This window comes from Epargyreus clarus, unplaced genomic scaffold (assembly GCF_041222505.1).
Source record: "Epargyreus clarus isolate Ecla_fem2 unplaced genomic scaffold, WU_Ecla_fem_2.2 ptg000001l, whole genome shotgun sequence".
Lineage (NCBI taxonomy): Eukaryota > Metazoa > Arthropoda > Insecta > Lepidoptera > Hesperiidae > Epargyreus > Epargyreus clarus.
The window spans coordinates 3,899,753-3,916,368 of record NW_027332209.1 but is presented as its reverse complement, the minus strand read 5'-3'; the positions used below and the strand labels follow the sequence as shown (position 1 = coordinate 3,916,368).

The following is a 16,616-nucleotide window of genomic DNA, read 5'->3' as shown; positions in this document are numbered from 1 at the left end:
ACTAGTCTATATAAAACCAATGAGTTCCCGCCATCTGGTTACGTGGACATGATTGAAAATAATATAATTGTCGAAAATCCATCCAATTTTTGTTTATTCTAGTATGCTCTGCTGGCACTTTAGTGTGAGTTCTGAGATTGGTTATATTTTTAAATTGTAGCTATGTTACTAGTCTATATAAAACCGATGAGTTCCCGCACTCTGGTTACGTGGACATGATTGTAAAAATATATTTGGCGATAATCCATCCGATTTTTGTTATTCTAGTATGCTCTGCTGGCACTTTAGTGTGAGTTCTGGGATTGGTTATATTTTTACATTGTAGCTTTGTTACTAGTCTACATAAAAACGATGAGTTCCCGCCATCTGGTTACGTGGACATGATTGAAAAAAAATATTTGTCGAAAATCCATCCGATTTTTGTTATTCTAGTATGCTCTGCTGGCACTTTAGTGAGAGTTCTGGGATTGGTTATATTTTTAAATTGTAGCTATGTTACTAGTCTATATAAAACCGATGAGTTCCCGCTATCTGGTAACGTGGACATGATTGTAAAAATATATTTGTCGAAAATCCATCCGATTTGTCCTATTCTAGTATGCTCTGCTGGAACTTTAGTGTGAGTTCTGGGATTGGTTATATTTTTAAATTATAGCTATGTTACTAGTCTACATAAAACCGATGAGTTCCTGTCATCTGGTTACGTGTAAATAATTTAAATAAAATCTTTGTCGAAAATCCATTCGATTTTTGTTATTCTAGCATGCTCTGCTGGCACTTTAGTGTGAGTTCTGGGATTGGTTATATTTTTAAATTGTAGCTTTGTTACTAGTCTACATAAAACCGATGAGTTCCCGCTATCTGGTTACGTGGACATGATTGTAAAAATATATTTGGCGATAATCCATCCGATTTTTGTTAATCTAGTATGCTCTGCTGGCACTTTAGTGTGAGTTCTGGGATTGGTTATATTTTTAAATTGTAGCTATGTTACTAGTCTATATAAAACCGATGAGTTCCCGCTATCTGGTTACGTGGAAATAATTAAAAAAATATATTTGTCGAAACTCCATCCGATTTTGGCTATTCTAGTATGCTCTGCTGGCACTTTAGTGAGAGTTCTGGGATTGGTTACATTTTTAAATTGTAGTTATGTTACTATTCTATATAAAACCGATGAGTTCCCGCTATCTGGTAACGTGGATATAATTGTAAAAATATATTTGTCGAAAATCCATCTGATTTTTCCTATTCTAGTATGCTCTGCTGGAACTTTAGTGTGAGTTCTGGGATTGGTTATATTTTTAAATTATAGCTATGTTACTAGTCTACATAAAGCCGATGAGTTCCCGTCATCTGGTTACGTGTAAATAATTTTAATAAAATATTTGCCGAAAATCTATCCGATTTTTGTTATTCTAGCATGCTCTGCTGGCACTTTAGTGTGAGTTCTGGGATTAGTTATATTTTTAAATTGTACCTTTGTTACTAGTCTATATAAAACCGATGAGTTCCCGTTATCTGGTAACGTGGACATGATTGTAAAAATATATTTGTCGAAAATCCATCCGATTTGTCCTATTCTAGTATGCTCTGCTGGCACTTTAGTGTGAGTTCTGGGATTGGTTATATTTTTAAATTGTAGCTATGTTACTAGTCTACATAAAACCGATGAGTTCCTGCCATCTGGTTACGTGCACATGATTGAAAAAAAAAAATTTCAAAAATCCATCCGATTTTTGCTATTCTAGTATGCTCTGCTGGCATTTTAGTGTGAGTTCTGGGATTGGTTATATTTTTAAATTGTAGCTTTGTTACTAATCTACATAAAATCGATGAGTTCCCGCTATCTGGTTACGTGGACATGGTTGTAAAAATATATTTGGCGATAATCCATCCGATTTTTGTTATTCTAGTATGCTCTGCTGGCACTTTAGTGTGAGTTCCTGGGTCAGTTATTGTACAAATGTATCATTTTAGTACTAGGCTTTGCAAAATCGACAAGTTTCCACTTTTAAATAACCTTTTTGCAAATTTTTTTTGGTTAAATTTTTGTCAATTTATTTTATCAATAAATTATTTTTTAAGTTTATTTCGCGAGAACTATCACTGAAAACTATTAGGAACTCCAGGTATTAGCTAATTACACTAATCAATAGCTTTTTTTCAATTTTGTAGAAAATGCTCTGCTGTGTGAAGTTAGCAGAGCATTATTTCATTTTGCTTTATCTCCGTGAAATCGCCAGAACTATTCCTGAAAACTATCAGGAACTATAGAACTCATGTGCATGCGAATAGAACTCTCATTTTTTAGTGCTCTGCTGGCAAATGCTGTGCTAGTTTCACGGACACGTTAAGAACCTCTCGATCGAGGGGTCCGAGGTTCAAATCTCAGGGCACGCACCTCTGATTTTCAAATTAATGTGCGTATTAGAAATTAATTATCACTTGCTTAAACGGTGAAGGAAAACATCGTGAGGAAACCTGCATACCTGAGAGATTTATAAAAAAAAATCCCTTAAGGGTATGTGAAGTCTACCAATACGCACTTGGCCAGCGCGGTGGACTATGGCCTAATCCTTCTCATTCTGAGAGGAGACCCGTGCCCAGCAGTGGGACAGTAATGGGTTGATGATGATGATACCAATAGAACATTCAAACATTCAATATATCATGAGCTACCTTTGGTAGTTAATTCAACAGTTTGTTACATGTAAGCCGTCTGTAGGTACATCTTTGTACATATTATAAGTAATACTATTGGGAAATGTATTAAATAAGCTGTGTGAGTACAGGATAGTAGATTGTTTAGACTAGGAGTGACTGATAAAGCAATGTAGTGGCCAAAGAGTATAGTAACATATGCAGTGGCAATAGTTTATTTTAGTAACTGGGCATATTGATTGAGAATTTACTAGTAGGGCAAATAACTGAAAGGACCGTCACATACATAGAAACTTCTCAAAATTCGCTGTGTGATTTAACGTTACAATAATCGTTCATTTAAACGCAGTTAAGTAATGTACTTAGAATATATATTTCAAGAAAACTAGTAGATAATTACTAAAAACAATCTATGACATAATATTGTACTTTCATTGATATATTTATCTCAGTACAGAGAGCAAATGAATATAATAATACGTATTAAAAATAGTTGTTAATAGTGACAGTAAAGAACAAAGGTGACGGGCTGGCAACATTGACAGTAACCACCAAAAAGAAGAAAACACGTTAAACTTGACGTGGACTAAAGTAGCTGGCCCACTTTGCTAAATAATAATGTGTGAAACATTCTAAGTAATTAGTTATTCTAAGTTAAGAGATACGCTGATTTAAAGGGTTGGATGCTATTTTGTAACACAAGATGGGGTTTAATCTCGTAAGTTCACAGTTTTTTGAAAAAACTTAACTAGTTTTTGACAGATCGATTCTGGATTCGGTGATGTTGTTCGTGGCGAAACGGGAGATTTACGTTGATTTTATTGTTGTATTTCACAGAAGATGTACGGTGTAGTGTGCTTGGTGTTACTGCCGGTGTTTCTGAGCCAGCGAGCGGAGGCCGCAGCGGTGATATCTATTGATTTCGGTTCGGAATGGATGAAGATCGGCATCGTGTCACCCGGGGTTCCGATGGAGATTGTACTGAATAAGGAGTCTAAGAGGAAGACGCCAGCTGTTGTTGCGTTCCGGGACGGCGTCCGGACGTTCGGAGAAGACGCCGTGACTGTCGGCGTGAAGATCCCGAAATCTGCTTACAAGTACCTTCTAGAATTACTTGGAAAGCCTTTCAACCATCCACTCGTTTCCGCATACAAGTAAGTCATTAATAATTCATTGACCTTTCCTGTCTTTATATTTTCTTTATTATAATCTAAGTGAATCAATGTAGAATTATAGATTTATTTTTTATTTATTAGAAGCAATGCTTTATGAATTGCCACATGTCCACATTATAGTGGGATAAATTAAAACTTGATATATTTACTGTTATCCTGCTAGAATTACATGAGATTGATGACAATATGCATGTGACTATTATTATAAGAATATTTTATTTCAGAATTATTCAATATCCCATTTCTGTATGTCAGTATTAACCAATACCTTATGTCTTATAAATATTGTTTATATATTTTAGTCAAAGTACCTATGTTTAAAATTATTTAATGATTTATAAAATATGTAACAAGTACAAGTTTGTAACAAACATTATTTTAATGAAACAAAGCTATTAATACTACAATTTGATATTAAAACTAAAGTTACCTAATAACAATAGTGTAGTAATATAATAAAAAATACTGTATTAACCTTTTACATCAATTATATTCATTGAATTTCAAATGCGCTGCCATTTCACTTAAGTGCATCTGTAATTTCAAAGTTATTCCTGTTATATTTCAGACAGCGCTTCCCGTATTATGAAATAGTAGAATCAGAACGCGGTACACCAGAGTTTGTACATGACAAAGATACCAGGTTCACTCCGGAAGAACTGGTGGCACAACTCCTGGCCAAGGCGAAGGAATTTGCAGAAGTGAACCATGGTAAGTGACTTAGGATTACTTTCTAAACTTTCTAAATTCAAAGTAGGACAGTTTTTGTAAGTTTAAAAGAGTTTAGTAATCTGTCACATTTATTTTTTTATGAATTATTTTGATACTTGTGGCACAACAGTTACCTACTATACTGTATTTTTTTTGCCTCTTTCGACAATAGCTAACGTATTTAATAGTTAAAATTGTTATTTATTATGGAGTATAATTAATACCGTTTTTTATTTTTGACCTTTCAAAATTTTGACAATAGATTTTTGCTAAAGAATTATTAAAAAATGTGGCATTAACTTTTTAAGAAAGCATTAAAAAAAATATGAGTGATCTGATCCATCTTCTGACAAAATGATTCAAAACTGTGGGTTGAGGAAAAAATATTCACAAATTTTAACAAAGTTTCTCCAGGCCATCTGAAATAAAATGAACCTATGTAAATGTAAAGTGTGTTTCAGTTGATTTTATTAAATTATCTTCCAATTAACTCATCTGAGTCACAAATAAATATGTCAATGATAAAAGTAAACATCTGTTTTTGATATTTAAACACTTGTGTGTCCATATAACTTAAATTATTTCATTGCAATAATTATTGACTTTTTTACTTATGACTTTTGGATATACGACATTTTTATATGTATGTAATTAATATTGTGGTACATTTTCCAGGTCAACAAATAAGTGAATGTGTGATCACAATTCCGGGATACTTCAATCAGGCTGAGCGCAAAGCTATGAAGGAGGCAGCTGCTCTCGCAGGACTGAATGTCTTGCAACTGATCAATGACTACACAGCCATTGCTATTAACTATGGCATTTTCAGGAGAAAGGTCAGTTTGGTTGTAGTTCTACATCATAAATTAAGACTTTATTGTTAACCCATTACTGTTCCACAGCTGGACATGGGTCTCCTTTCTGTAAGAAGGATTTAGGCCGTAGTCCACTACACTCTAAGTGCTGGTTGGTAGAGTCCACACACTTTTGAGAACTTTTTTAAAGAATGTTTTAGGTCGAAATCCCATTAGTAAAGAAACCTAAATGGGTTTGGGACTGGTAAATTACATGTTAAAGTCCAAAATGTATATAAACTTAGAAAAACTAGAGGTTTGTGGCCAGAAATCAAACCTAGGCCTTACAGATCGAATTTCAAACCACTAACCATTGCCATTAATTAATATTAGTATGAATAAATAATTAAAATGTCTTTTCAGGAAATCAATGAAACCGCCTGGCATACACTATTCTTCGACATGGGTGCAATGTCCACTAAAGCAGCCCTAGTGGAGTACAAGACTGTTAAGATTAAGGACAAGGGCTATGTGGAGACTGTGCCACAATTACAAGTTATTGGTGTTGGATATGACAGGTAAATTATAATATCAATTTCTTTTATGTATGTAGTGGTAATTTCAGACTAAGAATTCTAAAAGGCACAGGATATCTGTCAAGAATCTATTACACTATGAACAATTTCTTTCAACTATCATCATATCGATGATAGTTGAAAGAAATTGTTCATGTATTCTGTCTGCTTTGTTCTTTTATCGAGGGGGTGTTTATTTCACATTAAAATTATTTGATCAAAATATCAATTATTACAATTGCAATAAAGACAGCATTTTAGATGGACCCAAATCTCTGTTGATGGATTTACAGAGGAAATATTCAGAACACACCGCTGGTAAAAACACTGGATATATTTTTAGTAATACTGTAATATACAAATAAAGAATGTAAGGAAATTAAAAAAGAAAAACGTCAATAAAATTTTATTGGAAATAAAAAGAAATCACTGGATGCAATAATAATTTTCTTCATGCATGAGATGACAAAATTCATGCAATGCCTAGATAATATTTTCACTATAGTGATCTTCATTATATCTTAAATTTGCTAGAACTCTCGGTGGTTTTGAAATGACGCTGCGTCTCCGAGAACATCTCATTAAGGCTTGGGAGGCGAATGGCGGCGGTGACGTCAGAGCTTCGCCACGGGCTATGGAGAAACTGTTGCGTGAAGCTGAACGCTTGAAGATTGTACTCTCAGCTAACTCTGAACATTATGCTCAGATTGAGAATTTGCTTAATGATAAGGACTTTAAGCATTTGGTAAGTACTCAATTATAAAATACGATATTTTATGAATAGAAACCGTAGAAGTTTATAAGACAGGATACACTTTGACTGTTGTTACAACTGCAAACATTTTCTTCTTCTTTTGTTGTGTTACAATGGGATGTATGGATAATGAAAAATAGACAAATAAGTAGGTTTTAAATTGATTTGTAAATAAGTTAGTTTATTGTATTATTTTTAAATATTCCTCTTACTAAGTATATAGATAACACTCAGCATAGTGTTACAAAAAAATACCCTTACATTTTAGAAAAGACTTATATTTTATTTCATAAATTAAAAGTTCTTAACCACATGCCTCCATTTTGATTTGCTGGGTGAAGGTATTCAAACTGCCCTGTGATAAGGTGCAATTGTTATTATTCATTGGCGCCGATAGCACTTTAAGCTATTAGTAGTTTACAATTCAAAGTGCCAACTACGCAGTGACGGATTAAGGTCGTCAGAGGCGTGGGGCGGAAAGTTGAATGGAGGCCCCCAGTGTAAAAAGTTTGCCTATGATTCGGTGACCCCCCCCCTAAGCTGCTGAGCGCAACTACGTCCAATATTGCATTACATTGCAAGTCAGATGTTACTTTATAAACAACTGTCTACACATATATGATATGTCTTTCTAGGTGACTCGCGTAGAGTTGGAGGCGCTATGCGCGGATCTGTTCGCGCGTGTGGCGGGTGTGGTGCAACGTGCAGTGGCGGCGGCCTCGGGCGCCGGTGGCGGTGCGAAGCTCGTAGTGGCGGGTGGAGCTTCACGTGTTCCCGCCGTGCAGGACGCATTACGGGAAACTGTCGGACATGAGCCTTCTAAATCGATCAATGCGGATGAGGCGGCTACACTCGGCGCCGTGTATAGGTAAGAGTGGTCGTGTGTGCTTATGTACAGTGTGTGTGTGAAAGAACGTAAGGAAATAACACTCCTGGATGTCCTTTTAATATGAGGATTACATTATTTTGTCCACACAAGTTTATAGTTGCGTGTGTGTGTGTGCATGCGTGCGTGCGTGGACGCGTGTGTGCGTGCATATGTGCCAAAGGTTGTCACTGGACCATCCTGTCTTGTCGATGAAAGTGCCACACTCGACGGTATTCAAACTTGCACATGAACCTATCAATCCGGATCAGGCGGCTACACTCGGCGCGGTGTACAGTTACATGTGTGTGTGTTCCTAATTAGTGCGAATGCGAAGGGGCGCCAAGGTCAGTGTTGAATACATATGTGCAATAGCTACCTAATGGGTAGCGACGCATCTGTGGCCGACCTCCGGTACGAATATCTGATCCTATCAGGAGTCGATTACAAATGTCCATGAGCGGCAGTAGCCACTTACCGTCAGGTGGACTCCATGCTAATCTTCTACTGCTATAGTATAAAAAGTTTAAACTTCTAAAAATAGCACTTAAGTATATAATGTCATGTTTGTACACAGAGCGGCATCACTAGCAACGGGCTACAAAGTGGCAGCGTTGAACGTGCGCGATGCGGTGGTGCTGCCCATCAACGTTGTCTTCACACGTGGAACTAATGTAGATGGATCTGATAGAGTGGTAAGTTTCTTTCATATACAGTAGAACCATTAGTGGTTCTACTTATGAGCTGTCACTACTTCATTTATTTCTGAGTTATAACAGTAGTAACATTGCTGTGTGCAAATTTGAAGTTAGACACTTAGCACTAATAAGAAATGTCATCATCATCATGGGGCTCTTCAAACAGGTGCAAAAAGAGCTCTCCTTCAAAGCCGACGATGCATTGGCGACTCCTATCGTGTTGCAAATGTTCATAGGTGATGTTGACTACTTTCCATCAGGTAGCACGTCTGCTTTATCGTTAGGCTCAAATATAAAAAAGAGGCATTCTTACTTAATCTTAATAATGTTTGAGCTTGATGTTCATGGGTGCTAGTGGCCACTTACCATCAGATGCACCATTTACTACTTCTATTTCATAAAAAACATGTATACTATTCATTAATTAGAGTCATTTAATTGTCTGTGTTAAATATTTAAGTGTATTGAATATAATTATACTTATATTGCTCTATCCTGTTTCAGGAACTGGTAAGATTATAAATTATAATCAATATTAACTTTTTATAATGAGATAGATTTTTGCGGGCACTAACACTTATTTAATACATTTCTGGCATTTTATTTAATTGGTAAATTTGAATAAAAGTTTAAATATAACATTACAACCACTACTTAAAAGCGGATATATTTTGTTACAGATTAAAAGGGTTCTATTTGGACCCATGAACCCATATCCACAAAAGAAGTTAATAACTTTCAACAAGCACACATCTGATTTCTCTTTCTATGTAAACTATGGAGAACTAGACCACATTCCTTCAAATGAACTTGCCAGCATTGGCCCTGTTAATATTTCTCACGTTGTCCTAACTGGAGTAAGTGACACCATAGCTAAGAACACTGGAGACAATATTGAGCATAAGGGTATCAAGGCACACTTTACAATGGATGATTCTGGCATACTTCAACTCATTAACGTAGAATTTGTAGCTGAAAAAACCGTTACGGAAGCAGACGAAGATAAGGACAGCACATTATCGAAAATTGGAAGTACAATCAGTAAACTTTTTGGCACTGATCTAGATTCAGATAAACCTGAGGAGAAAACGGAGGAAAAAACACCTGAAAAGAATGATACACTCAAAGCCAATGAAACAACATCAGAGAAACAAAATGCTACTGAGCAAGCAGAAAGCAAACCTAAAGCTAAGGTTATCGTCTTGAAAGAACCAATCAATGCTGAGGAAACTCTGCAAAACTTACTGCCTCTTTCTACAGAGCAATTCAAGGCATCCAAAACAAAGATAACAGAACTTAACACTATTGATAAGAAGCGGGTTGAAAGGGAAACTGCTCTGAATAATCTTGAGGCCTTCGTTGTTGATGCGCAAATGAAGATAAACATGGATGAGTATGCCGAATGTGGTACGCCAGAACAGATTGAAGAAATCACTAAATTGTGCTCCGAGATCTCAGAATGGCTTTATGAGGATGGTTATGAAGCAGCCACTGAAATGTTTGAAGAAAAATTAGCACTTCTCAAGGATAAAACTAACTCCATTTTCTATAAACATTGGGAGCACAGAGAGCGGCCAGACGCGGTCGCCGCTCTACGCAATATGTTGAACAGCTCTCAAGAATTCCTTAAAATGGCAAAGAACTTTACCAAGGAAACGAATGCTGAACGCGACGTGTACACTGACGTTGAGATTAATGTGCTCGAAAAGAAAATCGATGAGACTAAAACTTGGCTCGATAAATCCGTGAAGGAACAAAAAGCACTCAAAAAGAATGAGGACATTAAACTCACTGTTGATAGCATTAGGGAGAAAATGCACGGCTTGGACAGAGAAGTGAAGTATCTAGTGAATAAAATGAAGATTTGGCGCCCGAAGAAACCAGCTAAGACAGATAATAAGACAGAAACTGTAATAGAAAATGAAGTTAAAACTGATGAAGAAGTGAAAACTGATGATATGGAGGGAAAAGTAGAAGCGGAGAAACCAGTAGTCGAAGTTGAAGACGACTCTGGAGGTGAGACTGAAACACCACAACTAGCCGATGGCAATGTCGAACATTCCGAATTATAATAGTGATGTGTGAAGTAACGTAATTTATTTAGTCTAATTTATTTTTTACTGTGAAACTAGGAGTCGCGTTTGCTTTTTGTATTGGAACGTTGATATAGGATAGTTGATGCACAAAACACTAGTACGTTAATGTATTGTGTCTTTACTATGTTGTGATTTCGTACATTGTTAACGTAAGCCCTGTTACTTAACAACAAACATTTCTGAGGGCTTCCTGTACAAGTGTTCACGGAGTATCCTACTCCATTGCGCATACCGCGAATTTCCTCAAAATCTATTCCTTTTATGAATGATGTTGTGAATGAACACTTAACAGAAATGCGTACAAATTGTGAACTAATTTTATTAAATGTTAAACTAAATGAGGCTTCCCTTTTCTTAACACTAACCGATAAAGTCTGTAGCTTATTAGGTGTAATGTTGAAATTACGGTATAAAGAGCAAACGCTTCATTGAAATTCAATTTAAAATCTCAAATCTGTGACCGCTTTCTCAATCTCTGACGTAATATGGACGCGATATGTAAAAGTTATAATCGATAAATAGTTTATAAAATATAACATAAGGTTCAATGTTAAATGACGTAATTTTAAAATTTATTTAATGTTGTAAATTATTATTGCAATATATTGCAAAGAAAATCGAAAAAAAATGTAATATTAGTAGCTTTTATGTGCATTGGTAAGTCGTTTCGCGTCTGATTTTCTGAACATACATTAATTTAATTATACTTATCGCATTATCTTTTTGGTATTATATTTAGTTATTTTATCTGAAGTTACGTCCCATTCTCCTAATATTACTTAATTTTGTACTTCTTCTATAAAACATATAAGATTATATTTTTACGCTCGAAAGTCCCAAATCCTTTCATCCTAACAGAATGTGCATTGGTATACATTTTGAGATTTTGAAACTGATCTTGTTATGTTTGAACTACTTTTATGAATCCATAATTTGATTCTTGTGGAATTATAAAGATGGTTGGTATTATAGATATTTTGGTCTTTTTATTGGATTGTTAAGGTTTCGCTATTTATCTATAATTATTGCAATGACCCCAAGTCGGAATGGAATGTGTATGGTATTTTGAATGTAAACATTTATGTGATATGTATAATGTATAAAATGTGTGGAGGTTTGTGAGAGCAATGTCTTTTACGATGTAGTGCCTGTAATGGTTCTAGAGCACGGATCTATAGCAATGAAAGTTAATTTCGATACTCGTCGGTTACCTATTACATCGTACGGTCTATTTCCATACTTGCACGTCGCGATATACATTCATTCGTCGAGGTATAAATGTATGCAGTCTACGATGACACCATCCTATTGCATCAAAAATTTGTAGCATAAGATCGTAAGATACTATACGCCTTACGATTGTATGTGCCACTTGTTCCACACTGCATACAAACTTACGGTCAGATATGATACATCACATACATTTACGTGTCTACTCCGACACTATCCTGTAGCATTGTATGATGGCGCAGTCATTTTCAGTTTTTTTACCGAGTCGACTGCCGCTTTTTTTGATTATGCGATCAATTTTTAAAGTTGCATTTTATGGCATATAAGAAAGAAGGTATTTCCTACGACTTCGATTGTGAAGGTTATTCGGGTGTCGAGGGTATCTTTTTCGCCCAGGCACCTCTGAAGTAGGTAAATACCTCTTGGTATTCAGTCGCCTATGACACTTGCCCATAGCGGCATTCAGAGAGAAAACAGGTGACTTCTGTTATTCAAAGTGCTCAAGGACCATGACGGGAATTATACATGTTTGTGAGCAAGATTGTTGCGTTTCCTTTTCATTCGTAAGATTAAATAGATTTAGTTACAGGCACTTCAGTACAATTAGTTACAGTTACAATATACATCTTCATCATACAACATAGCAAGTTTAATTCCTCTTTCACTCAATTTCTATCTACAATTAATCTTATTGATTTACATAGTTATACATTTAGTAATATACTCATGACTTAACAATAATTTGTATTCTGTTATGAAAATGGCCGAATGTTTTTCTGTTTGTGTGTTTTCACGGATACCATAGCTACCAGTAATTTTCAAAATAGGACTGATGCTTCTTGAGATACCACCCGATTAATAATAAACTTTTATCTATCTTGAACAAGGTACTTAAAGTTTGCGATCTTTGTTCGCGACTCACTTGTACTGTTATTGTACTTCATTCTTTGCAAGTTTCAATAGAACCATAAGTTAAGTTCCTCTGCAATCAATAAAACAGTTGTAAGGCTAATACCGCACTTGCGTTTATGCAATGCAATAATACAATAATATCATTATAACACTTCTTCCAACTATTTTATCTTAATTTTTTAAACGAAGGTATTATACGTTTGTGATAAACCTTGGGATGAAATAAAAAAAAGTATTACTTTCATAAATATAGGAAAAAACAGGCGATGAAAAACGCAATGTGGCTTTAGCCTGAGTGGTTGTTATGTTACGTCTTAAGTGAGATTTGTTCAGTACCCAGTCGCAAATGGAAATAAAATATTGAATGAAACAAAGTGTAGTTTCAATTACCAATCATTATTATTAATTAAAGAGAAGTTGCAAGTATTGGAACATATTTAAAAGGTTATATATTTGAAAAATAATAATTATTTATTATTGAAAATTGGTCTTGGTAACTATAAGTATTGGTTTCAAATAAATATTTTCATCACAGTGAATTCGACTTTCTTTCTTTGCTTATGTTTTACACAGTTACACAATAATGTTCATAACTTAAATGAAATTGAATAAGTTACTATATAGATATAGAGCAAACGAAAACTGTCTAAACTACTAAAACTACAGTTTAAATTGAAATATAAGAATAACTGAAAACTACATGATTTGTAAAGATACTTTTTTTCTAAACTTCTACAAGCTCTAATGTTCGACTTGGGAGCCACCACTGCTACATCTTTCTGCCTAATAACAGCAGTGCACTGCCTTGATGTAGTAAGGCGTTTCAATAGTCTTCAGGGTGCCAACGCATTTGTGGTCAACCTCCGGGGCTCTAAATCTTATCTGGGATTGATTCATCAACAACCCATTACGGTCCCGCTGCTGGGCACGGGTCTCCTCTCATAATGAGAAGGATTAGGCCATAGTAGGTATTATTATTATTATTATATAGTCTACCGCGTTGACCAAGTGCGTGTTGGTAGACTTAACATACCTTTGAGATTTTTTTTTATAAATCTCTCAGGTATGCAGGTTTCCTCACGATGTTTACCTTCACCGTTTAGCAAGTGATAATTAATTTCTAATACGCACATAACTTTGAAATTCAGAGGTGCGTGCCTGGGATTTGAACCTCGGACCCCTCGATCGAGAGGCCGAGTTTCTTAACCACTAGGCTATCACTGCTTATCTGGGATTGATTACAGATTTCTATAGGCGGCAGAGGCTACATATCGTCAGATAGACTGTATGCTTATATGCTTATCCTTATCCTTACTTCCTTACTAATATTATGAATCCGGAAGTAACTCTGTCTGTCTGTCTGTCTGGTTGTCTTTTCTTCACGCCCAAACCACTGAACCGATTTTAATAAAATTTTGTACGAAGATAGTCTGAGACCCGAGAAAGGACATAGGATAGTTTTTATCCCGGAAATCCCACGGGAACTAGGGATGGCGATCTAAGATCGATTAATCGCAGAATCGATCTTTTGGACCCAAAACATCGATTATTTTAATCGATCGCAAAGTTGAACGTAAGAATTTTCAGTTTTATGTATGTTAGTATGTTATATTATTTTCCTTTAAACGCGGGCGAAGCCGCGGGCAAAAACTAGTTCTATATTCTTCTCGACTTTTTTAGTCCTTTGCATTGCAGGAGTACAATAAATGCTATTTTCTACTTCAAAAATATCTTTTAAGGAATTGAAAAAGTAAAGTAACACAATGAAAAAAATTGAGGAATATTTGAATGAATTTTATTACCTGTTCGTTTTGTAAGCTGGCAATTTTTTGTTCAACTTTTGCTTGGCAAGTAACTGAAATATAATTTGCAGCAAAGAACGCGAAATTTCTTTTGTTGTATCATCATACAATTTTTATACATTTTAGGTGTTAGATGTGTCAAGAATGTAGAAAACCCCATTAATGTAGAAACTAGAGGCCACACAGAAGTTACATAAAAATAAATTTATGTTGAATAAGTAATTCAGCTACATGTCCATTTTACTCCCATATTAAAAAGGTAGTAAAAAATATATTCTTAGTTACTTGCGTAATTAGGCACGACTTATTCAACTTCCATTTGTGCAATAAACAATTCCTAACAAAACAACATAAAAAGTATCTTTCCAAGTTAAAGTGCACACCAACTAAGTGTTGAAGAAAGTACGAAGCGAGCGTAATCTTCCTTTTTCGTTGCAAAAAGAAGCAATGGTTTTCTAAGTAAAGTTGCCGCCAAGTTCATGCAAACTGCAGTTTAATCTAAACGGACAAAGTTCTGACACCCAGATTGTCCCCGCGATACCCATAGTTTCTTAATGCTTTAAGACTATGTATTAAAATTATTGAATAATCATTTTCTCAAGAACCACTCAATATTCAGTGAAAATTCGCCTAATGTGTGAATTGACTGAATTAACTTATTAACTAATAACTTAGTAGAGTCATCTACAGGTTTATCGAGCTTATAGAAGAGCCGTTTAAGCTTCTAAATAAAAATAGAGGAGACTGTAGATTGGCCTATGCGGGAATTAATTTTACTTTATAATTAGGCTCCTACTACGCGCTGATAAGTAACTGCTACTAAAAGGCTTGGCAGAGATAAAATACAAAGACAAAATAATTTACACAATAAAAAGCAAAACTTTTAAAAGTTGCTACTAACGCGAGGCACAACTTAGTGTCTAAGAATACAGACGATCGCATCTAATCTTATTTTCTTGCTGAAAAAGACTCTTCTTTTGTGTCTCTTGAACTTTTGCTGAAGTTTTGCAACTTGGCATCGAAGTACAATTTAATGTAAAGTGCCGAAGTTCACACACTTGGCTGTCTTTCGACAAAGCGCGTAGCATCAATACTCCAGGTTACGAGACCACCTGTCTGTGCATTACTTGCACATAAAAACTTGTTTGCGTGAAGAAAATGCCTGCAGACTGACGGACTGCAGTTTTTTATGAAAGTTAAACATTTCCTTTCCTTATTAGTGCGTAGGCTTTTTGATTACTTTGATATATCGTTTCACAAAGATAATATAATCAAGACTAGCGTATTTAATAATTTAGGATTGGTATTAATCCTGAGTGATTTTTAATTTAGAGCCAGTATTAGCTAAGTGTGCTTGGTCCGATTCATTTCATGTGAGGCAATATAAAAAGTAAAAATACATTCCGGATTTAAAATATCAACGTTGAAAATCGTTAGCGTTATTTAATGTAGCTTCAAAGGTTATTTCAATAAACTAGACGTGTCGTGATTGTAGCTGAGATGGAGCACAAATGACTTCACAAAGGCCCTTTGAGAAAATCCTTGTTGAAGTTTAATTAGTTTAAGATTGCTATTTACGGTAACAACAATCATCAAAGCAAAAAGTAGATTATTCCTTGAGGCACTTGACAGAATTATCACAGCGATCTTAAAATGAATTCGTCGGAGGCCGAATGCGCTGGAACTCATAAAATTACAGAGGACCATTAAAGTTACTTTTTGTCGCAATCCCATTGAGTATGCCGTTTTACATAGATTTAAATTGCAGGTGCGCCCAACGGAAGTACGGTAGCATTAAAGTTGACAACGATATTGTAAATGTTAATGTAGTGATAAAGAAGTATTATTGTAGCTCAATCTAGTGTGGTTTAATACAAATACAATAAAAATCTCATAATAATTCGCTAAGTGCAAGTCGAACTCGCACATGGATGATTCCATACCACCAAAAGTTACATTTTTTTTTATTTTTAGTACTTGTTATTAGGTACATCAGCCATTGAAGTAAATGCATTGTGAAAATCTGGAGTGTTTATTTTTTAAGGTTCAATAGACAAAGCGAACACGTCGAAAAATAGCTAGTAAGGCGACCCCCATTTTTTTTTTCAACTTTTTTTAGTATCTGTTGTTATATCGGCCATCGTTAAAAATGCTTTATTAAACAAGTATTTAACTAGTAATATAAATAACAGGAGATAGAGTCCAGTGACAGACGGACAGACAGCTGAGGTTAAGTAATAGGGTTCTGTTTTTAAAGTAACGATTCCATATTTATTATTGTAAAACGCGTAGCAATAAATTCTTTGCGAAAATAATATTAAATACCTAAACATAATAATT

The 16,616-nt window shown here is 35.1% G+C and overlaps 1 protein-coding gene across 1 annotated transcript; it reads left to right on the top strand.

Moving 5' to 3' along the window:
• The first annotated feature begins 3,205 nt into the window (after positions 1-3,205).
• Grp170 (hypoxia up-regulated Grp170 co-chaperone protein) lies at positions 3,206-12,848 on the top strand. Its single transcript, XM_073074171.1, has 9 exons — positions 3,206-3,382; positions 3,502-3,818; positions 4,408-4,550; positions 5,226-5,386; positions 5,768-5,922; positions 6,454-6,664; positions 7,309-7,541; positions 8,116-8,233; positions 8,917-12,848. Exons 1-9 carry the CDS (start codon positions 3,368-3,370, stop codon positions 10,306-10,308), a joined length of 2,745 nt encoding a protein of 914 aa, XP_072930272.1. The 5' UTR covers positions 3,206-3,367; the 3' UTR covers positions 10,309-12,848.
• The last annotated feature ends 3,768 nt before the right edge of the window (positions 12,849-16,616 follow it).